Source organism: Condylostylus longicornis, unplaced genomic scaffold, assembly GCF_029603195.1.
Source record: "Condylostylus longicornis isolate FDR11 unplaced genomic scaffold, ASM2960319v2 ptg000028l, whole genome shotgun sequence".
Lineage (NCBI taxonomy): Eukaryota > Metazoa > Arthropoda > Insecta > Diptera > Dolichopodidae > Condylostylus > Condylostylus longicornis.
This window is the reverse complement of record NW_026577997.1, coordinates 6,617,382-6,643,536: the sequence shown is the minus strand read 5'-3', so window position 1 is coordinate 6,643,536 and position 26,155 is coordinate 6,617,382. Positions and strand designations below refer to the sequence as shown.

At 25.1% G+C, this 26,155-nt stretch overlaps 1 protein-coding gene across 1 annotated transcript in view; it reads right to left on the bottom strand.

Moving 5' to 3' along the window:
* Positions 1-26,155, bottom strand: part of LOC129607619 (uncharacterized) — a 137,944-nt gene that overhangs the window by 72,395 nt on the left and 39,394 nt on the right. The window contains exon 2 of the mRNA XM_055518713.1: positions 9,360-9,482. Within this exon, the coding sequence (XP_055374688.1) occupies positions 9,360-9,482 (123 nt within the window). The remainder of the gene's footprint in view (positions 1-9,359; positions 9,483-26,155) is intronic.

The window sequence follows — 26,155 nt, the reverse complement described above, 5'->3', positions numbered from 1 at the left end:
GTTTTTTTATTCGATAGAACGAGTCAATATCACCCTGTGCTTGCGGCATTCGAGAATGTTTTCAGTCTAGATTCGAATGTTATGGCAATTTTCGGTTATCACTTTTTAAGACATGGAGAAAAATTGGGTCGGGTAAAAATTTTGTTGTAGAGGATGAAATTTTAATTTTGAATTTTGTTGAAAATGTGCTAAAAATCACAACATTATTTTTTTTACTACAAAACTTACAAAATTTTTAAACGAACTTAAATAATAAAAATTAAGACGTAAAAATGCACATGAGATGATTAATTGTGAGAAAATGGTCAAGCGATTTCCACAAAAACAAAAAAAAAATCAACATCTTATAAACTTATAAAGCCTATGTGTGTATGTCATGAAAATTACATAATTTTCTCCTATTCTTAAATGCGTACCTACCGCATCTTTAAATATAACAATTATAAATGAAGCCTAGAAATCATAAATCTTATTTTATTCACTCACTTCTTTATCATATTGGATTGGCCATATTTCAAGCAATTGTCATTATCAAAAAAAAAATTAACAAAAGTTATGCTCCCCATGCGTTTTATTCTCCTATGTCTTCTACTATGTATGTATGTACTATTACAATTATAAAGGTGAGGTGACCATAAAATGCACAGAAACCATAAAAGTGTAAAATACAACAAGAACACAATAAACAAAATAAAATAGGAAAAAGAAACTTTTTTTATGAATGAATTAAAATCTTTAGAAATCTTCTTCTATACTCCTCCTTCCATACCAATATATCACCATCTAGAGCAGAGAAGAGATTAAGAAAAGCAAAAACTAAATTTATTACGAATAAAGAAGTGGACTATAAATTTGTAATATGATATTTTAAAAATAATAAAATGCATAATATGTGCAGCTACTAACAATAATAATAACAAAAGAAAGAACTAAGAAAAAATTAGACCTATTTAAAAACTATTGAAATTAAAATGAAATATGAATGTGTTTTGAAACCTTTTCATGCGATTTGTACTAAGAGTTCATCACCATAAATTAAATATCAAATAGAAAATTTAAATTTTTATTTACATCATATTTTGTAAATTATTTAATAAACAATGTCTTCTGGATTATAAGTTAATGGCATCACAGTCTGAGCAATTGTGTTGAAAGTAAAGTTGAAATATCATTTAGTGTATATTTCCCTATACAAAAAGAGAAAACGCTATGTTAGATTGACTTGTCAAAACCTTAATAAACATACAGAAATATTGAAAGTGTGACAAGAGACATAAGATGATTTTTTCCAAATTTCTCATTATAACAATAAAATATTGGCATCGCTACATTGCGACAGCTGCAGTTGTACGAAATGTCAAAATATTTTAAAATGCACTGATTTAGACACAGTTTATACTGCTAACTGAATTGAGACAATAAATCTTCTGACGTCTCACACAACTTTCGCCTTGTCGCAGTAATATGAACAACGCGTTGTAAGATTGTAGTTGTAAGACTCTTTCAAGAAAGTTTTCTTAAAATATGAAGAGCATTCTAAAATCAACTACGAAATTTATTACTCCACTCCATTCAATATTTACTCAAAAAATTCATATACTCAATATATTTGAGAACTGAAATTTATGAATGAAACTGAATTCTATAAACTTTGAATGGTAAGCGTATTCGAATGAAAAATTCAAAGTAATATGAACTCTAAATTTAGAATAAGATTAAAATATTTTATTATGAATAATGAGATCTTATATAATTTCTATGCATTTGTTAATGCATAAATTAATTTTCAAAAGATATACGCATGGTCCGATTTGTTTATTGTGCGCAGTGATGTGAAATGTGATTAATAATTTTGAAAAAATTTTATGTCATCGCATTTTTCATTCATAAATTTTTTTTATATCTTCTTTTTCATTAAAAATATTTTGAATACTTTTAGTAGATTAAAAAAAAAATATTTGAATTTTTATGTTTTTTAAATTTTTATAATTTTCTTTCGATTTGTTGTGATTAATAAAAATGTATTCTTGCATATGCTTATAAATTGGGAAATTATTGTTATTAAACGACGTAATTTTCATATAAATTATTAGAATTATTAGAACACAAGTCAACTAAAATGAATCTATGGTGCAACACTGTCACAACATGGAATTTGATAATATTAGGTAATAGCGACAAAAAATTCGAACTTTTTGGTAACGCCTATTGACAGCTTCCATAAGAAATTTGGAAATTATTTTAAAAACGCTAAATATTAGATTATATCAACCGATTTAGCTATAAAATGTTATTTATAACTTTCTAAATATTTTTTTAAGAAATTATACAACTAAAATTTTTAAATTACAAAGTAAAACAAATTCCCTCTATAAATATCAAATACTTTTGTCGCATGAGATAAATTTGTTGCATAACGTCACGATCTTCATATATACACGTTACATAATAAATTCAGAGAAAAGCACATATTTTATAAAAATAATTTCATGCGATAAATTTATTGCATGCTATCAAAATATTTGAAAAACTAAAACAATTTATGAATGAAAATTTATTGTGTGTTGAATTTTTCCAAGTTTAGAAAGCATTATGCTTAATATGAAATTTTTAGGTGAGTATAAAAAATATTCAACTCTTTTAAATGTTAAAGATGAAGTTGTAGTAAAAAGTTTTAGTAAAAAACAAAGAAATTCTTTGATATTCACCATATTTGATCAATAATCATGGACAATTTCATTCCCTTATTCAATTTTATAAACGAGAGTGGTGAAAAACTCTTAAAACTTATTTTCCATTAAATAATAAGAGAGCTTTTCCTACACGATCATATTTATTCGTTAAAATTTTTCATTTTTAAAATTCAAATAAAATTGGAATATCAGAAAAAGCTTTTATGTTTCATTTTAAATTGTTCCAGTGCTTTCTCGTTGATGTTTTTTTCTTTATCTTCCCCATTATTTTATTCACATTAAATTTATGCTTGAAAGCTTTTTTTCAACAATTTCCATTTGAAGTTGGAAGTGAATTTTGAAAAATTCGAAATTTTCCATAGCAAATTTAAAAGAGAGGATTTTTAAAGCTTTGGAAAATATGAGCAATAATTTTTTTTTTAAAATTTCAAACTTATATAAGGTGTTTTTCTTAATACACACACTTCCAAGAATTACAATTGCATTTGAAAACCGTTCATACTTTGCGGTTGTGTTGTGTTTTGACAGAAAAAAAAGCTTAGGAAATAATTAAACTTTCTTGAAATTATCGCTTTAATTTATTGTTATCAGCGCACTTAATATTATTAAAAATTACTTTTATCATTTAGGATTTAGGTTATTGAAATTTATATTAAAATTGCTTTTATAAAAAATAAAATTAAAAGCTACGAGTATTCGAATAGTTCAGGTGAATTTCTTGTTTTTTTTTTTTTTTATTTCGAGTGAAAATAATTCTATCGTTAAATACGAACACGGATGTTGTTTAGAAACGAGAGTATTTTCATACTGCAATTCACTTACAATATAATATTAGAAAGAATTATATAAAAATAATTAAGAAAATTAGAATAATATAGTGGAAATTTATTAGACATAACTTACAAGTCTTGCATTATGCAACAAAAATTTGTCAATCAATCATAACTTTAGTATAACACGAAAAAACCTGTCTCATATAACATACATACCTCATTTATCATCACTGGTAATCGTTTTATGTCAAATATATAAATAATAATTATTATTATGAGATTTACATCAATTATACAACTTAGTTTTAAATTTTCTCACATTTACAATGCGAAATTAAACAATGTAGTTTAATAATATTATTAAAAATTATGTGTTATTTTTTTCTCAGAACCTTTAAAATTGATTCTTAGTTTAACAAAAGATTTTCAAGTTGAACAACTATAGTTTTTTTAATATTTTCCAATACATATACAAACTTTTAAATATATATAGTTGAAATTATAATATACAGAAACAGAATTTTTTTCATAATTGTCAGTTTGTTCTGTTAATTATATATTCTACTGTAACAAATTTCAATGACATTTAAATATTATTATAAGATTTTTTACATATTATTAATTTATGTAGCAGTTTTCTACTTTTTTACGGGAAAAAATTGTACTAAAAGTGCTATGCGATGTAAATTGTCAAAATTAAATTGGCATTTGTTTATCGAATCGACGTTTTATGCTGTGCATCTTTACTCTTCATTTCTTTTCACTATAAGTTCAAAGAGATAGAATAGCAATGAGAATAAAAAATTATATATAAGCATGTTAACTAATTCGAAACGGTGAAATGTCACTTAAATCAATGTTTCACAGCGCCACCATTATGAATTTTTATAGCAAACTAATGAAAATATCAAAGAAATTGTATTCGATATCTTCAATATCGAATGTGATTTGCTCAAAAACTCAAAAATAATTTTATATTAATTTTTAACTAAAAAATTAAATAAATTTTAAAATATACTTAGTTATTTGTGGTAAAATTTAAAAATGCTTTTAATCTCTTTAACATTATAACCTCAAACAGGGTTTTTTATTCACAATTTTTTTTCCTTCAAACAGATTGTTAAAAACTGTTAGTGAAAACCGAAAAAACATGTTAAATTTTAACTGAGCATTATGGTTTTTTCTAACTTTTTTAAACACATACATATGCACATTATTATTTTAAATATTACCGCTTTATAGGTAAAATAAAAAAAAATTAAAGTGAAGTAAAGTGTACAGTAGCACTGCTACTACAAATTACGTATTTACAATATTTGTCAAATTACTCATTTCCGCTAGGGGCGTACTTGTATAAGAATTTAAGTTTTTTTTATTTTTTACTCACATGGTGCATTTTGAAAATATGAGAAATCGAATCGATTACTTAATTTTTAATAATGATCTTATAGCAATAATCTGCATAGAGGTTTTTTTTTGCCAGAAATTTTTTTTTTTTGTAATAAAAATTAATTGATTTTTTAAGGCAATTTTTTTTTTTGCTGCTTTTCGCATTCATGTCGTATTTATTAAAAATTTAAATTTCAGAAGAGCAATATTAAGAATGCAGTTTTCATCAAAAGTAGGACAAAAATTGTCAACAATTTGTGATTTTTTTTATTATTAACCTCGTTCTTAATGTCCCCTGTGTATAATTTGTAAATAATATAATTGCCTTGTGATTTTGATTATTATCAAAGAAAAACCTCCAGTGTGATTTTTTTTTTTATTTGAGAACAGTTGCAAAATATTTTCAATTTTTAATTAATTTGTTGATAAGTTAATTTCCAAATGTCAACTTTGCAATAAAGTTGTCATAAACTTTTGTATGAAATTTACCAAAAAAAAAAATGACAGTTGAGTTGAAATGAAAGATGGATCACAGCGTCAAAAATTTTAAACTGACCAAAAACCGGTTTACAATGGCATAATTGAAATTGAAAATCTAAGTTCTATTGAGGTATTGAGAAGTATTAAAGAATAAAATATTAATAAATTGGAAAAATTAATGACAATAATAAAAATTGACATTGACGGAAACTTCAAAAAGAAAGCACACCCAAAAAAATATATTTAAATTCAAAAAGCACTTTAATCGAAGAAATGAGATGCATATATCATCACTAATTAAAAAAATCACGACAATTTTTTTGGACACGAATAAATATTTCTTGAATACATGTCAAATTTTATTGTATAATGTTTCAATTTCCTTATATAACCTAAAAGAAATTATTAATTTTTTATTAATAAAGTTATGATTTCAAAATTCATGACTTAATTTTTTTCTACGATATTTTACCTAACATAAATTAATTAAATATGTAAATTGATGCAATGAAATAAATAATTTCAATATATTTTTGTATAACGTTATAGAGCACGTGCTGTGAATCACTACACTATTTCTTATATAATGACATTTAAATTATTTAATTAAACTGCACGAAATATTCAATATAGTGGGATTTTTCGTGCTTTCAAATTAAATCTAATTTAATCAACCTATATAGGTATGTTCTACTGAGATCATATAGAAAATGAACGCATTTATAAAATATTTTGTGAAAATGTAATTGGAAAATGATGTGATTTCATATAATTTTGAAGTGAGTTTGTTTTATGAAATTCTAATTAATTTGGAAATTAAGATTTTATTCGAAGGTGAAATTTATGATATTTGCATATAATAAGATTCAGGAAATTTATTGATATCAATAATGACATTTAACATCCACAATTATCGACAACATTTAATTTGGTTATAAATTAAATATTTCCTAATAATTCTTAATAAGCATAATCACTACAACCAACTAATTAATATCGTTAGATAATATCCTTTACATGATTTATTATACTTGTATATTATATACTCAATATTTTTAATTAATTTTTATGACCCGACGCAAATATTAAACTAAACATAGTAAAGATTAAAATTTTCGTCAAAAATTCCATCACGGAATGTCTGAATGCTGTCGAATGCAAGCACATGACAAAATATCGCGATTTGCTTGACATAGTCGCTCTTTCTCAATAAAATCGGTAAAAATTAAGTCACAATAGCCTAAAGCGGTCCCTATTCACGGTTAACTAATGTACTGTCATAAATCTGATCACAATACATAAATCCAATTTAATCTTATAAATTAAATTACAAGTTTCTGATTACCATTTGTTCGAAGCTCAGTTAATCTAATCATTTGAAAATTAACCTTGGATAAGTACACGTTAAAAAAACGACAATGCTCTGATCTTATAATTAATTTGACTTTGAACTTAAAACTACATAATTTTTCATTACACGAAATAGTAAAATATGCTCACATATCTTTACTATATCTGTCATAGATTTTGTTGTCTTTCTTATCTTATAACACCTACGCTTAAAATATTCATTCAATTTGATCGTCATAACGCGTTTGTTATGAATTTAAGTAGCTAATTTAATAATAACCTTTTACAATAACATCATATTTCATTTATGATTCATTTTTGTTTATAAATATAACAATAATCTATACAATTATTACTAAGTAGTATAAAATCGGGATTTAATTGGAATTAATGCCCATCTTATCATTCATATTTTTAATAATAAATTGAATTATTAATTAATTATTAATTGCTATATATTGTAGTTGAAATTATCAATAAAAATTCCAGATAACAAACTAATTAAAATAACAACTATACGTAGTTTATTATTATACACACAAAGGGGAGGTTATTGATATAGAGATTAACAAAATATTAAGAAAAATATAGAGAAAAATTATATCAAAAAATAGCTGTGAGTATTCTAACTCCCTGAGGGATATTTTCGGGTAATTGCTTGGAATCACAGTAGTTTAAGTGAGATATGGGAGAGCTACAATAAGCCATGACTGACTGCGGTGGTTGGGAGGGAGAAATTTCTTTACCCATGTCTTTCTTGTCCATGAGTATAATTTAGAAGCCAGAGTATTGCTACAACAGGTTGATCACACTCAAATTAGCACTATTGTGCCGTTTTACTACTTCCGTACAGCAGCCATGTCACCACAGAATGGCCGATTCTACTGAATATCCGATGTCGTTACTGAATAACCGATATTCGAACCGTATTGGTCTAATAAACGTCAGCGTTGTGGTTAACTGTCAATGTGTAGCACAGCAGCTACCATTTAAAGTAAACTCATCTTCCCGTTTATTTCCCGTTATATTTCGGTGACCCGACTCTTGTACTTATTTTCTTAGTGAAATATAAGTGGAAGGAAGGAAGAAACAAACCCCTAGATATAAAAGTGTTATAAAGGAAAACCTTTTATAGCATCGACAGGCTAAGTGAAAAAAGAATATTATTTTATTGTCTTCTCACAATTAGTGCTTGAATTAAATATAATCTCTATATAGCTAAATAATACTTATTTACACAAGACACTTGATATTCGAACGCATATTAAATAATAAATGCATTAAATAAATTATAAAGAGCATGAAACGTCACATTGAATAACTTTATATGCTCATTATTTTAAAAGTACTCAAAAAGTACTTAATAACATAACAATTAAGCTCAAATTAATGCTCTAATAATTTCTAGTTTTAATATCACTGTACATCAACTTATAAGCACTTATTTAATACACTTTTATTATTGCTGTGAACAAAAGAAAAAAACATATTTTCCTCTAATTTTTTTTTATAAATTTTGAATTCAATTTAGTTTTCCTGTTATTTGCAAAATATTTCCGAAGCTAAGTATAGGTTGATATCAATTAAATTATGCCTGACACCAACAATGTCCTTGAACAACACTTCACTTGACAATTTAAAAACTTACAGCTTAAAATATCCGATGGAATCAATTTCATTAATTTTAACTGAAATACATAAGAACTCACGATTTTCTAAAACGACGTTATGTTATTCGTTTGACCTGTGACGATCTAATTATACGAAGGTTAAACTTAAAAATCTGAACATTGCTCCCGACATTATCCTATGCAACGCTTACTTCTTGAACTAACGCAAGCCAAATATTTAATAAACATGCAAGTGAATCATAACTTCATTTAATTAAGAAAACTTTTAAAATAATTATTGTAAATCATCTTTCAAAACATCAAGAGACACAAGGTAAAAGTAAATCTGACAAAATTTTATATTTGGATTTTAAAAAATATTTGAAATTCTCCGTCAAAAGTAAAGAATTTTTCTCAGAATAAAAATTTTTAAAGGAAAAAGTTGTAAATTAATTTGGAATTAGATAGCCTACCTATTAATATGCAAATTTTGCTTAACTCTTTGTGCAAATTGTTGATAAGAAAGTTTAATTTTGCGATATGAAAAAAACAATTTCCTTTTATTATTAAACTAAAGTTGCCAATATCGTTATAAAACATAAAAAAAAACGTTACGCAAGCGAAATTTATGTAACGAAAATTGTTTGTTCCGTTGCTAAATTGTTCCAGAAATGGGTTATGTCATTAATTGAGTAAATTAATTAAAAGAATAATCTAAAAAAAAAACAATTTAATTAAAACTAATAAAAAAATTAGTGCTTATTAAAACAAAAGCTACAAAAGTTATTAAAAAAATGTGAAATTTATTCAGAATATTTTTGAAGAATATGAAAAGAAATATATGGGGAGATAGAATTACAGGTATATAGGCAAGTGCATAGTTTTCCAAACAAATGTTAAGAAAAAAAAACAAAAATAAATGATCGTTAGTATAAAAGAAAAACCCAATCTCAAACGACAAGGAAAAAAAAATCATAACAGCCTGGTCACGTTTAACACAAAATTTTCATTTGTTAAAAATGTTACGCGTGCCCAAAAACAAAATGAAAACCTCTTTTTCTTACCTTTATATTTAATGTATTACCACCTCCTTGACTACAATTAACATCATCATGTGATTTTGATCTAGATCTAATTGAGCTGCATCTTAAGCTCATCAGAACCGATTTAGAACGTGAACTTTGAACCTTTTATAAAATTGAGAAAAAAAAAGAAAAAAAAATTCAATTAAAAATTTTTTCCATCATATTTTGTCTCTTTTTTTTTTTTTTTGTTATTTTGTTGTTTTATTAATTTTGTTGCTGTTGATGTTGTTTGTGTTTTTTTTATAATTTTAATTGCATTTGTATTTGTACCTATCATACACCTATAATCTGAGCATATTACGCCTGTAGGCATAACTATATTTATATTTTAAATAATATAATTGAATGTAGCCGGAGAGTGTGATGAAGTTTAGATAAAGATAAAATAAAAAAAAAATTAACACAAAGCATACATACATAGATTATAATTAAATAAATTAATCACATAATAAACACATAAAATACAGTAAAATCCAGAGATAACAAACTTCGAACATAAGCTGCGTGAAAGCTGTGAATTTTTTGTATATGAGAATTTTTACTAGTACTGTTCTCCTCAAAACAGGCATAGTGTAGTTCTCTTCAAAACTAAAATCTGGCTCAATGAAACCAGAAAACAAAACGAAATCAAAAGTGCTTGTATTTAAGATTTTTCGTGCTTTTATTTCTGACATTCTGACATCAAAAGTGACATCTTACTTAAAAATTTTGACATGATTTTGAAATGATTTGAAAATTTTTGACAATTTTTGAAATGATTAAAAATATAATATGCCATGAGTGAGCAAAAATTTGCATTTTGTCAGAAAATGAAGTGTGTAAAGTTATTGTTTTATGTATTTTCAAGAAAAAAGAATGTTCAAGAGTGTGCTTTGTTTTTTGAGAGTGAAAAAGTGTTCTCGTTTAAAGGATGTGGAGTATACGCTTGTAGGCGTTTCGTTTCAGGGAATCGTTCTTTAAATGAAATGCAGGTTTCAAAAACGTGTGCTACCGTCGCCAGAGTTGTTTTCTACAAAATTAGAACACATCAAAGAATTGATATCAATTTTAAAAAAGATATGCAACGAAATAATGCAACTTTTAAGAATCTACAAAAGAATTTGTGGAGAATTCGCACTCTACAACAAAATAAAATGCAACTTTAACATCAATTTATAGTTTATGTGGTAATATACTTGCTCTCACTGTTATAACTACGACAGTTTTCATTGTATAAGCATAACTTTTATTCAACACAACATGTTTGTAATGAACATGGCCATTTAAAAGGTGAAAGTAGAACAAAAATTTTGTTTTTTTGCACTTGTTTTTTTTTTTTTTATATTTTTCCCCACATGTATGCTAATTGCTTTTTCACTCTATACACTTGCCATTTTATTACTAGACTTTGTTTTTGTATTTTTAGTCTACTTACTTTTTAATTTACTGCGATTAAAATACATAATTTATTTACCTTTATTTTTTTTCTTCCTCTACTGAATAGAAAGGTAAGAAATTTTTCTTTCATTTTTTTTCGATTTTTGATTTAATTTATTTTCCTTTATTTAGGCGCGATATGAATAGTAAATTGAAAAATTACTTGCTCATAAATTTTTCTTTTGATTCTTCTTTTTTTTTCTTACTTATTCATTTTTATGTTTTTGTTCTTCAGTGTACTTTATAAAAATTTATTCAATCACCTTCATAAAAATTGTTTTTATCGCGTTGTAAATTTAAATTGTAATTTGTTCTATTTAACAAATGTTCGAAAAAATATTGATTATCGAATCACGATTCCTCATAGTCTCTATATAAAAAATTCTGTATACTTATGATTGTTAACCTAGATTAGAAAAATCTCAAGTTTATTATAGCCCAATAATAATGAATGTATAGTAGTAATAATTGGTCATAATTACAAAAAAATGGCTGCATTGTATGAGTATATACACATGTACATAGGTATGTTTGTATGAATATCGATTGTGGGGTTATGAGTTATAAACATTACCTTTAGGCACGTTAGACTTAAGGCATAAAATTTGAAAGTGATAGCGCGCCAAATAAAAAACAATAAAAATTAAATTAAATTTCTTACCATTTTTTATTATAATTTTTAATTTATATTTTTTCTTCTATTGTAAAAATTTGAAATTAGAGTTTATGAAAAAAATAATTTTCAAATTTCAATTATAAAAACATAATAAAATCTTCATCGTTTACTATGCTCTTTTGATTTTGTTTGAAAATCAAAAAAATTTTTTTTAAAGTACCCAGTGATTATGAGGTAGGAAAAAGAATTTTTTAATATTCTTTTAGGTGCTAGCTGTAGATTAGTATGACAGTAGTATGACAGTAATGTAAAATAGTAGATTAGTATGACAGTAATGTGATACGATTTGACCTACATTAGTATAGCACTTACTGCGAAAATCATGGGTATCGTGAAAGTTCCTGAACCAAAAAAGAAAAGAATAATAAGAGTCGGTAGCTGATGTTTTTCAAACTATATTACATACATATATTAAAATATTACGAATTATTGCTCATTGATAATATTAAATTTAAAGAAAATTCAATAAATTCTTTCTTTGACATGGTAATAATAAATTTAATTGATTGTCAAACGTTAATTAGTTGTCAATAAATTCTCTCTTTGACACAGTGTGAGAGAGAGAATCAAGACGTAAGAATACGAATGAACGACATCTGTTATTTATTTTTGAAATATTGTAATTATTCAATATGTATCCAATTTTTTTAAATGGTATACAATATAAATTACAAGCAGTTGCTATGTCACATATTTTTATTTTGTATAACAATTTGTTTACTTTGTTTGTGATTTTGGATCTTCATTTTTTTTTGTACATTAAAGATTACACTTTTCTAAAAGGCAAAATAATATAACAAACCTTGAAAGTAAGAGAAAATACGGATTACAAAAATAAGTAGCAACCACAATAACAGTAAATCAAAGAAATTATACATTTTATTTACTATTTAGAAAGAGAATGACCTAATTTTTTAAAATGTCTATATATAACAAGCAACATTTTTACTGTATAGTTTTTATTCCTCTGACGGATTACTTACAAAGAAAGTATTAAACAAAACATAAGAGAAAAACAAAGATTTTTTTTTTGCTAAATGACTTTTGTTGTCTTTGGCAATTTAAAAACATTCAATTTTTAATATGTAAGTTTTCTAAAATTTGTATTTTTCCCATTTCATTCCTCTTTTATATTTCCTTGTAAGCCATATTTAATTGTGAAAATATTGTAAAACCAGAAGAGTTCTTATAAAGGCATAAAGCACTTAAAATGCATGTCATAAAAATCATTTTTAAAATTATTCACATGTACATATGTCATTTCATTAGAATTTTTACTATTTTTGATTTATTGACAAGACATTCAGTCAGGTTAATTCTATCATAATTTCCTAATAATTTTGAGGTTAACAATAATTTCATTTGTTATTGTCTGCAAAAAAGTATTCTATGTCTAGTATGATTGTGAAGTCAAATATGCAATAAGGAAATAAAATGAATAGTTGAAATAAAGCTATTTTTTTTTTTAAATTCTATAGAATTTTAGAAGCGGTTAACAATTCTTCTTTGATTAATTACCAATTTGATATTTACGCAATTGGACAGGAAAACTATTACAAGACTAAATTAACAAGAATGCAACAAATGTTTAAGTTTTGTAATGCAAGTAAAACAAGAATAAGTTTGCGATTTGATAACAAACAATAAACTGCCTAATAATATGCAATATTGTTTCTCATCGCTTTTATAGATATACGCATTGCTCTTCTTCCATTTCGCTGTACCTCTTCTTTCCTTCCTTCATGTTTCTGTTCCTTTCTTGGTCAATGTACCCGATCTTCTTCCCCCACTATTTATTTCTCTTTTTACACTCACCTCTTTCTTTTCCTCCTTTCATTTATTTCTCCCTCTGCATGCACCTCTCTCTCTATAACCCATCATGCATTTTCTAGTTCCTTACATTAATTCTCTAAAAATTTCAAAATTTACCAAATTTTCGCAAAATAAAATTAATATCTGCAATTCAGTATAACAGTATAACAGTTACAGTATAACAATAAAATTAAAAGTAGTTTTAACAAAAGCATTTTAAGAACATCCTTGTTCTTAAAATACGTCACTATTGCTATGGCGTAAATACTGAAAGCAAAACCAGAAAATTAAACAATTAAATTAATTAATATACAAAGAAAATTTTATTAAATTGACCTTGTAAATGATGCCAAAAGTTATAAAAACTCTTGAAATTTTATCCTACCAAACTTCTTCTTTAATATTAACAAACACATTAAAATAAATCAAAATAAAGATCAATCATTGGCAGCCGACCATATTCCGTAATTTTTATCCTATCAAATTAAATTAAGATTTTATTTATATAAAATAAAAATAAATTACCAATAAAATAAGTTTTAAATCAATGACAACTTTTTTTTTTTTATAACTTACTCTGATATAAAATAAATATTACGGTTATTCCTTTTTTACAATCACATTTCAAGAAAAAAATTAAAAAAAAAAATGTGCTTATTGTTTTAGTCGGTCTGTACATTTTTGTTTATCTTTCTGTTCCTTTCTTTGACACACAGTATTTTGAATTATTCTGAACTGTCATCAGAATAAATTGACATATGCACATGACATATATGTTATTTTGAAGGATTAAAATTTTTCCTTCTACTCTCCGTCCCGAGCTGTTTTCTACTAGTTTTTGCAAAATATCAATTTTCGGTCACTTATTTCTTCGACAACTCTCTCAAAAATTCCTCCTAAATATATGCAATTAAGAATAGTTCAATAGAACAAAGCTTTCATTATTTAGATCTAGAACTCTTTTATTAATTCAAGTTCTTATCTCAAATTACTAAAGGATTATCATTGCTAAAATTTGCTATTTAACAAACCATAGGTTTAATCAACTCCGTTTTTTGTATTTTAATCGCAATTATAAGATAAATATTAATTTTTCTTTTTATATAAATCAACCTTCAATACAATTTTCCTTTATTCCGTTTTTTTTTTCTTGTTTATTTTTTATTTAAGTGCAATTTTTCAAGGTTAAAGTCAACATGTTTTTAAATACGTTACTGATTAATGTAATCAGATTTGAAATCAAATTTTTCACGAAAATAAATTGTTAAATCCTACTTAAAATTCATCCGTACACAAAAAATACAAGTTGTTATACAAGTTCCAGCCTACATTTAAGTAAAATATTCATTAAATCCTTAACACTATATATTTCATTTAAGATTGACAATCACTTTAAAAATAACACTATATTATATACTCGCTTAGCAAAGAAACTAAAAAATTAAAAGCCACAAGTTTTAATTCAAGTTATTCAAGTTATTTTACATATGCATTATACGTTTGATACTTCAGCGGTACTTGTATAACTGCTTCATACTTAAAACCTATCGCAATATCATAAATTTTTTTTTCTTTTATAAATTGTTTAATTTTATATCCTGTTTTAGCGTATTTATTGAGTACATAATATATCAAGACATCATTATTATTATATACCATATAAACAAGCATTCATATATGTGTATACGAGCTATGAGGCGTACGTAAATTAAAGTTGACCATTTAAAAACATAAAATGCAACATAATTGTATTTAACCACACAAGCCAAAGATGGTAATAATACTAAAAAAAATATTACTTCCTTTGCACTTAAACACATACAAGTCACAAGATGCTTAAAAAATAAATTACGAAATGAGAAAATAAAAATAAATAAAATTTGAAATTTTCAAGTCAACTATAGGATATAATTAAAAATAATTAAAAAAGACAGTATACGTGCCAAGATAAATATGTCGTTGACAGAAACCTTTCAAGCCCTTCTTTGAAGCACAGAAACTTTTTAGACTTCATGTAGAAGGTACACAGGCTTGAATTTTTTGTCTCATTATCATCAAGGTGATGACTGCTTCGCAGTTATCATCGATAAACCTTGATCAGACAGTAGGACTGTTCTTGTGGCTCTCTCGTCTAATGTAGTGGGATCCAAATTGCTAAGGGAATGCATTAATGCTTTTGATGTCTTGCCTAAGTATAATAATCTAGGTAGGTAATCATGATGCAGGTGCCGGGACATTAAGATATAGATGAAAATCAGAAAGCTGATGGTGTCGCCCGGAAAAGAGCGGCAGCTCTTTTCAGTGTAGTGGAGGCACGAAGAGGCAGGTAATGATCTAAATGACTGGCAGAAGCGCAGCAAGTTCACTATTGAAACTATTTCCCGAACCATCCTTTAGCTTTATGTCGAGGGGACGGAAACTGACCACAGTTCCTCATACATACTTGAGACTATTGGTGAGTGACTATTTGGACACTGCCTATCGATTGATCCTTCTGAAGAGAATGAATAAAACGGAGACCGACGTCTGTCATCTCTGCCTGAAAGAAGACGAAACAATAAAGCAAAAACTAACATCCAGGATATTATCAAACGAATTTAATGAACTCAATGTATTTTTATACGCATAAAGATAATTGTACTCATGTGGTATGCTTTTACAACAATTATAGCCATACCATATGCAAAAATAAAAAATTTTTTTATTTACATAATCATTGCTATCAATATTGCCATTGAAATAATATTCATTATAGTATCAATATCATTAATGACACCAGTATTATCATTAATTATCATCATTAATAATCAATATCAATTAATTAATATAAATTTTTTTTTGAAAATATTAAAAAAAAAAATCCAATTTTCCTTTTCTAATTGAAAATTTCGAATGTAATTTAAGAGTTGTTTTTTAGTGTTATAGCATGTAAAAATTGAATATAATTATTTCTCTTGAAATTATACAACACACTCATCAAAAAAATATCAAAATATCGTAACTATTGGAGTTATCATAACTATTACAATAGTAATAATATTGTATGACAACAAACAATGGAATAACTATTTTTTCCAATTATAAAAATCGCCTTTATATAAGCAACTCTACAGCTAAAAATTACACCTGTATGTGTAAAAAATAAATAAGAAAAGATAGCCTTTCTTTCCAAAAAAAAGTATCACAAGTATAGTAATTTTCGAAATATGTGAAATAATAACTGTTTAATAAATATTTATGATACATAAATAATACAGCAATAACAGTTATATTATAACTGATAATGATTGATGATAATAATGATTACCACATAATCGCATGTACAGACACAATAATCTTAATGCAAAACAACAAAAAAATAAAAAAAACAAAAAGAGATTGTTATTTTGAAGGTCAACCACAATATGTTGGTTAGCTTACAGCACATAAATGAAAGAGAAAAATTACAATAATAACAACCATGAATAATCCACAACAGCGCCATCCATATTATTTATTTATAAACTGATCACTTTTACTTTCTATAAAAGTCTTTTTACGTTTTTTTTTACTGTTGCTTATTGCTGTCGCTGCTGCTGCGATCAGTGCAAACACAAAATGATCATTATTCATTGTTTCTTTATTATGAAAGCAAAAAAACAAAGAAATTTTTGACAAAACGGACAATGTTGTTGTTATTTTCGTTGTTGCGATGAAATGATTAAAGTCATTGTCCGAAATCAATACAGAAAAGACAGTATTGTGAAGATGAGAAACTGTAAACAAAACTTCATTTTTTTGTTCATTAAATTTTTTCTTCCTATTTTACTGAGAGTTGCTTTTTTTTTCTTCTTAAATTATAAATTGATAAAAATTTTTGATGAAGAAATAAAATGAAAATATTAGAAAAAAAAAAGAAGCTGAATACCTGAGAAACGGTTAAAAATAATAAAAAAAAAGCATCGAGAAAATACAGGTAATTTTTCAATGCTCTTGGCTAATAAAAACATAATTTTAAAGAAAAGAAAAAATTTTAAAAAGAAAAAACAAAGCAGACCAATTCAAAATCATTAACAAATTTTTTGACGTTACCGCGTTTTTTTTCTTTTTATTAATTTTTTAAAGTTGATATTTTTATTTTTATTAATTGGATTTTTGTATTTTTCTTTTTTTTGGGCGAAATGATGCAATATTTAGAAATTTACTGGTCAACGCGTGTTTTATGACATAATTTGTGTAATTATGTTAAATAATCACTTGAGTTTTCTTATTGTGACAGGTAGCGCGGCAGAGTACATAAAATTTGGAATTATTTTCCATTTATTGTAACATACGGAATAAAGCTACAAAAAAAAGCCCTTTATGAGAAAGTCCCCTGACTCTTCTCTCCATCTGTCTATCGTCCTCCTTTTCGCCTTCTTGCTCTCTTTTTTCAATTCTCTCTTCCGCCTCTTCACATTTTCTTTCAGTACTCTTTTTCATCTTCATCCTCTCTTTTTTCCCTTCTCCTCTCCTTTCTCTTCACACTTTCTTCCCAGGCTCTCTTATTCCTAGTTGACACTTTTTTCTCTTCTTTGTTCAATTTTCTTTTCCTGTTCCCATTCTTCATCTTCCCTTTTTTTTCTTATTTTTTATTCTTGTTCTTCTGTTTCTCTTCCACCTCTCGTCTTCTTCATCATATTCACTTTTTATTCCTCTTTCTAGTCTCCTATTCTTTCTTGTCCCTCTTCTTCTCTTTTCCGCTCCCTATTCCGCTTTTTCTCTTTCCACTTTCTCTTTTGTCTTCTTTTCTTCCCTTATTCCACTTCTCATCTTTTTTCCCTTTACATTCTCTTTCTTGTCTTCTTTTCTTCTTTCCGGCGTAAAAATAGACATTAAAAGTTTTGTAATATGTGAATAAATTAACTTCAAATATTCGTGTTCCAATATGCAAATTGTGTACATTAGAATAATTTATTTCATATGATTACTACATCAGCCCTTCCAACATTATGCAATTTTTCAATTAGATAATTTAATTTTTATACCACTTTCAGGCTTACAAATAGAAATTTGGCTCAAAGCTATAAAAATAAATCAATACTAATTTTATTAAAAACATTAAAAAATGTCAGGAAATCAAAGTGACATGAATATACGAGTACTAAAAATTTAAATTAAGAAATTTTACATAATTTTATGGGCAACCTATACAAATCATGTTGTCGATTACGTTAAAAACGGTATGATTTCAACATTTACGTATTTTTTTTGGGAAATTATTGTTAAAACGTCTCGTCTAGCTCAGTTTTTTTCAATAAAATTATTTCCAAAAATTTTGAATTTTAATTTGAATAATTAAATTTTCTTTTTGTTTTTCTTAATTTTTGACTTTTTTGAAATTATTTTCCTCAGAAAAATATAGAAAACAAAAAAAAATAAATAAATTTCATAATAATTATTTTAACGTAACGCGTATTACGTTACAAAATATATTTAGTGTACAGCAGTGATTCACTATAAATGATGAATCGATTATTTTATTTACCGGCATGAAATTGAAGTTATTACGATTTCAAAATGACCTTCATAACTTCACTTCACGGATTATGATTTGGAAGTAATAGAAATCAAAGCACTTGAAATCTAGATCTATTCCTAAAAAGAATGTGTTCCTTACCGTAATTAGCTGAAGTGGTTGATGACAAAGAAAAATAAGGGCTACAGAATCGAATTAAAATAAAAAAATTATTTTTGTAAAACTCGTAAAAAGGTATCGAAATCAGTCTCGTGGATCTGGAAGATTTCTGTAACACATTACCGACCGTTGTCCCATTAATCTAGCTGAAACTTATACAAAAAAAAATTGTGTAGCCCTATTTAACTGGATTCAGTAGTTGATCGGTCTCCGTTTTTATTTCGGCTTAATTTATTGAAATACAAATAAATTAAATAACCTTAAAATTCGCTTGGACAACTCCTTCTTTATACCATTTCGATTTTGTTTCTTATAATTTTCTCTCTAAAATTTTTTTTTTTCTTTTCTGTCTGTCTTTATTTTTTTTTTGTATTGTTACAAGAGGTCACGCAATTGTTTCTCTTTTCTTTCCCCATTAAATTTAGTTATTCTGGATTTATCAGGAAATGCAAATTTTAAATTTATTTTATAATTATTTATTATTTAATGAAAAAAAAAATTTCAGATTATGAAATATTAAATTGGAGAATATTACAAAATCTACAACTCATATGTGCAAACATACTTTAATGAAAAATTTAAAAAATAATTTCAATCAGCCTACAAAAAGAAAACTCAAAAATTAATTAATTGTTTCATTATTTTTATATAAAAACGATAAATTTATTACTCAAGTGAAAAGTGAAAATTTCTGCAACAATAAAATTTTAATGAATATAAAAATCTGACATGCAAAAATTATGTGTTTGGCATTTTTGACTTAAATTTCATTTTTAACTCCAGAAATTAACACAAAAGCCACCACACATAAATTTTATTTTAATTTGTTTTAAAAACAGATTATTTTTTTCACGAAAAGCTAATATGTAACGGATTTTGAATTATGAGGCTAATTCCGTATATTGAAAGTATTTACTCACAATTATATAAAAAATATGAAATGAAAATAGTGACCCAGATTTTTCCATCTTTACATTTTAAATATGCGTAATAATAATGTATATATATACATAATACAAAGTGTATGTACTCGTAAATAAAATGAGAATATGAGGTGAGAAATGCAAAAATATTTTTTACAACAACAATGTTATACAAAGTTGAAGGTTGAACAAATAAATTTCATATTATTAAGTGATGAGTACCTAAGTACCGTGCGTGCAAACAAACCTTTATACACTCATATCATATTATATAGGTACGTAATGTGGTCTTATTATTTTTGAAGGACAGATTCAGTGAATGCATAAAATGACATCCCAATTCAAATCTTTTATGGCCATATGAGATTAAAATTTTTTTTTTGTAATTATGTGAAATGAAAATTTCTAGGTAAGACATAATATGCATAACAAAATAAGCACTCCTTTTTAATTTTAATAACATACATTAAGCATATAAGGGTTTTGGATCAGTTTACTAAAACAAATTTCGTACATAAAATTGTTGAAAATCCCTTCCCAATGGTTTAAAATTTCGTAAGTGTATGCAAGTATTTTTGCAAATGAAATTACAAAATTTTTAATAACTCTAAAATAAAATGACTGTGTAAACTGTATTCATATCAGAGCGCATAACCTCAATTTTTCATATTTCGAACAAATATTTTTTAAAGAAAAAAAGAAAGACACTTGAAATTTTTACAAAAACACACAAAAAAAATTGCAATTTGCTTTTATTGTTAATAATAATGTTGGATTATTGGGAATAATAATCGATTAAAGATCAAACCATAGAGCTTCCAATTAAAAGTACGTTGTGTAGTTCAGCACACACTGGAGTTTTTCAATTATTAATTTTGAAAGCTCACTTAAAATTCAGTTAATACCGCTATCGGTATCAACTGAATATCTATTGACATATAATACTCTTAGTATACACCCCTAGGGTAACCATTTAATATTCATCTGCTATTTATTATCCGCATCAACTTTCAATCAACCATGTAAAAATGCTTTATAAAGTCATGAAAGGATTCCATTTAAAATTATACAAAAAAGTTAAATAATGAATAGTACGTACCTTTAACTTTTAAACTCTAAGGTACTAATAAATTTAGAAAAAGAAAATAAAACTGACACAATTCCAAAGTTAATAACAGGTCTTAACAGCTTAAACACTTAACTGTTTATCTTTAATCAAGGATTGTTTCAGAAAAGTTTAAGTAATATAAAGTCCTATTAAATATACTCAAATATATTTTCAATTCATTAGAAATACGAGTACAATTAATATTTCCCATTCATTAATTCCAACTTAAAATCTCAAATTTATTTCAAAAACAGTGAGCGCTTTACAACTCATCCCACTTCTAAATACCGTCAGAATAAACTTATTAAGCCAAATTTATGTGTATATTACAATTTCCCACAAATAATTTTATATAAAATTATAAACGTAATATTAAAAACATCATCTACAATTATTTTACCCTATAGGCTATAAATAACTTAATGAATATTCAATTTAACCTTTTGTACATCCATTCAATATTGTGTGCCGCCACAATATTACAAAATTTAATCGGTTTTCTTCTTTATATTACATAATTATTATGCTCTCCTTACGAAATTCAATTAAGTCTTAAATAATTAAATAATTTCTATGAATAAAATTAAAATTTTATTTTACATAATAATTTTTTTTTTTTCATTTTTAATTTAAAATCATAAAAGGTTCGTGCACTCTTTAATTAATATTGAAGATTTTATAAATGAGAATCCATTACTATGCTCTCTAGTCATAAAATATTCATATATCATACACAATACAAAATTAAAATCCTCTCATTTAAATTTATACCGTAAAAGAGTGAAAACCGTTTAAAATCTGACAAGGCAATTATAAGAAAGCAAAACTGGCATTTAAATAATTTAGAATTTCAATTAAATTTTAATTTCCTTTAAAATCCACTGTTAAATTACTGAGTTATCATTAAAATTTAAATACACTATAATAATAATTATATTGTATTATTATATAATTAAATAAATAACAAAATATAAAAGTTTACCTCGATCTTGTCCTTTGAAAAAACAAAATATCATCAAAAATTTTTTACTCCCATTCATTGTTTTGAAGTAAAGTGTAATTTTAAACATAAATATAAAAAAAATAATACCAAAATATTCCCATAATTATTAATTATTAAAAAAAAAAAAAGTATACAAAATACAATGAATACCGTGATTTTAAAACATCAATAAACCACCTTCCGAAAAATAATAACAATAAAAATAACAACAAAAAAATTATTATACCTTTTAACACGACCGAGCAATGAACTGTCAATAAAATTCGAAACAAAACAAGAAAAAAAGAGAAAAAATTAATGCCAAACAAAAAAAATTATAACATTCAGTAATGAAAACCGTTATTTATTTCTAGCATGCTTCTTTATAAAAAAACCCCAATTCTACCATCTTCAATGTCAAACCACAAGTAATTGAAAATACGAGTAGTAAACATTTTTTTATTTAATATTATTTTGTTCATTTTTTCATTTTACAAAATTATGACTGTAACTTGTGTTTTTTAACAAAATATTGCTTATCATTTTTTTAAAAACAAATTATAATCACAACATTGCCAAACTATAATTTTAAAAATATGTCAAATTTGAGGTATCATATTTCTTGTCAAAATATCGGAAACAATAAAACATGATTAAAAAACTCTAATAAGAAATTTTGTGTCAAAATTTTACTCTATTTTTATGCCAAACTTTAGCCCGAATTCTGTCAAATTTTTAAATTTGTTTATTTGCAATATAATCTTCTTTTTTTTTTCTTACATTAAAATGACAATAGGTTTTTTTATATCTACTTATAAATTCATTTACAAAAACACATGTATGTATGTATATTAATATTTCACATCCATACATAAATCATTAAGTAGATTACGTTACTATATAGCAATATTGGATTTTTTTTTTTGTTTTGCATTTACAAATCCCACAAAACATAATTTCTTTAATTCTTTATGGCATTTCCATTGTGATTAATTTAATTTTTTCTTTTTTTTTTAAGAAATCAAAAACATAATAAATTTTTTAACATCATAAAAAAAAGGAGATGACAAAATAATATATTTATGTATATTATGTTATGTTTATGTATGTATATAGGTGTTGACTTTTAGATCTATCAGACAACACAACTAGAGGAAGACAGCTCTAAAAACAAGGGATCTCCAAATTGTTTCTTACTTCATTTATTTTTTCTTTCTTTACTAACGAAAGACGAGATGATATCAAAGAGACGAGGTAACACGAACGAGGAATTGAGATGACACGAGAGACAACTGAACCACAATTGAACCGAGATATGTCAAACTTAAATTTGCTATAATAAATAAACGTCATTTCAATTAATTTTGGAACATAATTTGGGGTTAAAAAGTCATTTTTCTTTTTTGAACATGATTATCTGAAGCTTAAAATTTTTAAACATTAATTTAAATTTCTTAAATTCTCATCCTATATCACTACAATATTTTACCATACTTTTTCATTTGGTGTGTTAAATTTACATAATGTAAGCAAAATAATAATGTTGGATGTCTCGTATAAAAAAAGAAAAAATCGGTGATATTGACCTCGTTTCAAAATTATTACAATTTTTTATTGCTTTTACTATTATACTTACAAATATCTAATGACATTATGATATTATAAAGCAAAATTAAATTATCTTATTTAAATTGACCTACAATTATTTAGTTATCACAACAACAATAAAATTAAATTTATTGTATGTTCTGTGTAAGTTAGAAGTGTTTGTAAAATTATATGAAATTTCATTTGACTGTTGTGTGAGGGCGTTCTTATCTATTCAAAAATAAAACTGTTCTCATAGATTTGAAATTAAGACAAAATATTCTTAAATGAATGGGAAACTATAAAGTTAATTTGAAAATAATTTCAAAATATAAATTTTTAACAAAATTATTGTAAAAACATAACATAATTTATGATTAATTGGTGATTGAAAAGCAATATAATTATACACTTAAAAATCTTATCTGTTAAATCAAAAAAAAAAATATTGGTTTTTAATTGGTACCAAAACTATATTGCATTCTGTACTCCGAAACAATTAAAAAATGTACTTGAAAATGTTTTAAGTTATAATTTGTGTTAAAATAATTTTAACAAATAAAATATTTCCGTAATTTTTGAGTAAATTGCGATGACAATTAAGTCAAAAAAATTGCAAAAAAAAAACCCTGCGAAAATCTTTTTTATCAGATTATGTTGAAGGATAAATTTCATGAAATTCAAAAATTACGTTTATTTTTAAATGAAAACCTCAATTTTCTACAATTTTAACAATCGAACTTTTTATAATTTGAACTTATTTTTGACATACATACATACATATTGATTAGACGTCATGCGACAAATTTTGCATTCAATTGTATACACATGGGATGAGTAACACTTTCAAATACAACTTTCATTTAAAATTTTAATTTGAAAGACTAAATTTGTAATGTTCGAATTTCCAAAAAGGTAGTCCAATTTTCTTTCAATATTGTTTCAATTTTATCTTCTAATAGAATCTAACCTAAAAAGATTATTTTATATTAATTCCAAATTTCAAAATAAATCAAAAAAAAAATTTATTATTTAAAATTTTTAAATATGGCAAAATATTTTAAGTAAACTGTCAATGAGAGTATTAACAAATTTTTAACACTAAAATGCAAAAGATTTATAGCTTTTTTTTTTGACATTTAGGAAAATTTTCATATAAATTATAATCATAACAATAAAAAGTGATTGAATCGATTTAGAATTTTAAGAAAAAAAATTTTAAGAATCCTATTATGGTAGTTTTGTAATGAAACTTTCTAAAAGTAAAAGAAAGTAACCATTATAACCTTATAAGGATAGCCTGACTTTTTGTATAATAAAACAAATTCTCTTTTTTTAAAAAGATCTTAAATTAATTGTAATTTAAATCAATCGATATTTTCACTAGAATTAAATAGAGCGATAAATTAAAAAAAAAAGTTTCAATAGAAATTTTTTTTTAATTTCACGCACTTTCATTGTGCATAACATTTAAACTAAATTTTCTCCCCCTCAAATTCTCATTTTTTGTGTAAGCGAAAAATCTAACCTGAAAATTAAATCAAGCAGTTTCGTTTTGAATTGAAACGCTTTATAACAATAATAAAGGCGATATAGAACTTTTTAACAATTCTTTAAGCAATTTACTAGTAACAAGAAACTTAAATAAATCATTTATAGTTCAATTTTTTCTCATTTCCTTTATTTGACAACTATCTTAGTTGGTATACACTTACATTTACAGACAATACCAATAGATTATTATAGTAAAATAACAATTCCATAATTAGATTGTATAATAAATTCCCTTCTGGTACAAATGAGTAAACTTTTTATTCATAAAATGTATTAAAAATTTTAAAAATTTAAATAAAGAGAGCAATTATGGCCTTTTTTTCAGTTCACTTGGAGAATAATTGACATTAAACAAGTAGGTACATAAAAAAGTTTTCGCTAAATTCTTTTTTTTTCAGGCATTTGATTGAGAATTAGATTCGGATTTTAAGGAGACACTCGAAAAAAGTAGAGTCTGAGTTAAAAAAGCCTTTAGATTGAATGTCGACGGCTCTTGATATTGAGATAGAAACTTCAGTTTTAAGAAATTTTTAATTTTCAGGCATTAGAAAATTAAAAATTTTCAAATTTGCATTCAAACATTCTTGGGTACAAACATTCTAGGAAAGCTCAAAACGTACAATAAACATACTAACAATTTACTACTATTTATACATTTTACCTTATAATAATAAATTTTGTATTTAATCTTCCGGAAGAATTCTATAAGGCTATAATAGCATAATATATGCATATGTATTCTTTAGTAAATGAAATGGAACGAAATATCGATTTCGTCAGTTTTTACAATACAAGTATACATGCACCGTACTTCTAGCAAAATATTGAATTTCTGATTTTTTAGTTCTTCTTTTCATTTCATTCTTCTTTATTCTTTTAATTCCTGAATTTAATGGTTTATAACTATCACAAAAATTAGTGAGCCTATACATAAATGAAAGAAAAAAAATTATTGAAACATAAAAAATAAAATACCAAAATTCTAAAATTTTAGAATAGAAAATGGAAATGTAAATTTTCTTATTAAGTACTTAAAGCATAAAAGAATAAGTTGGAGAATA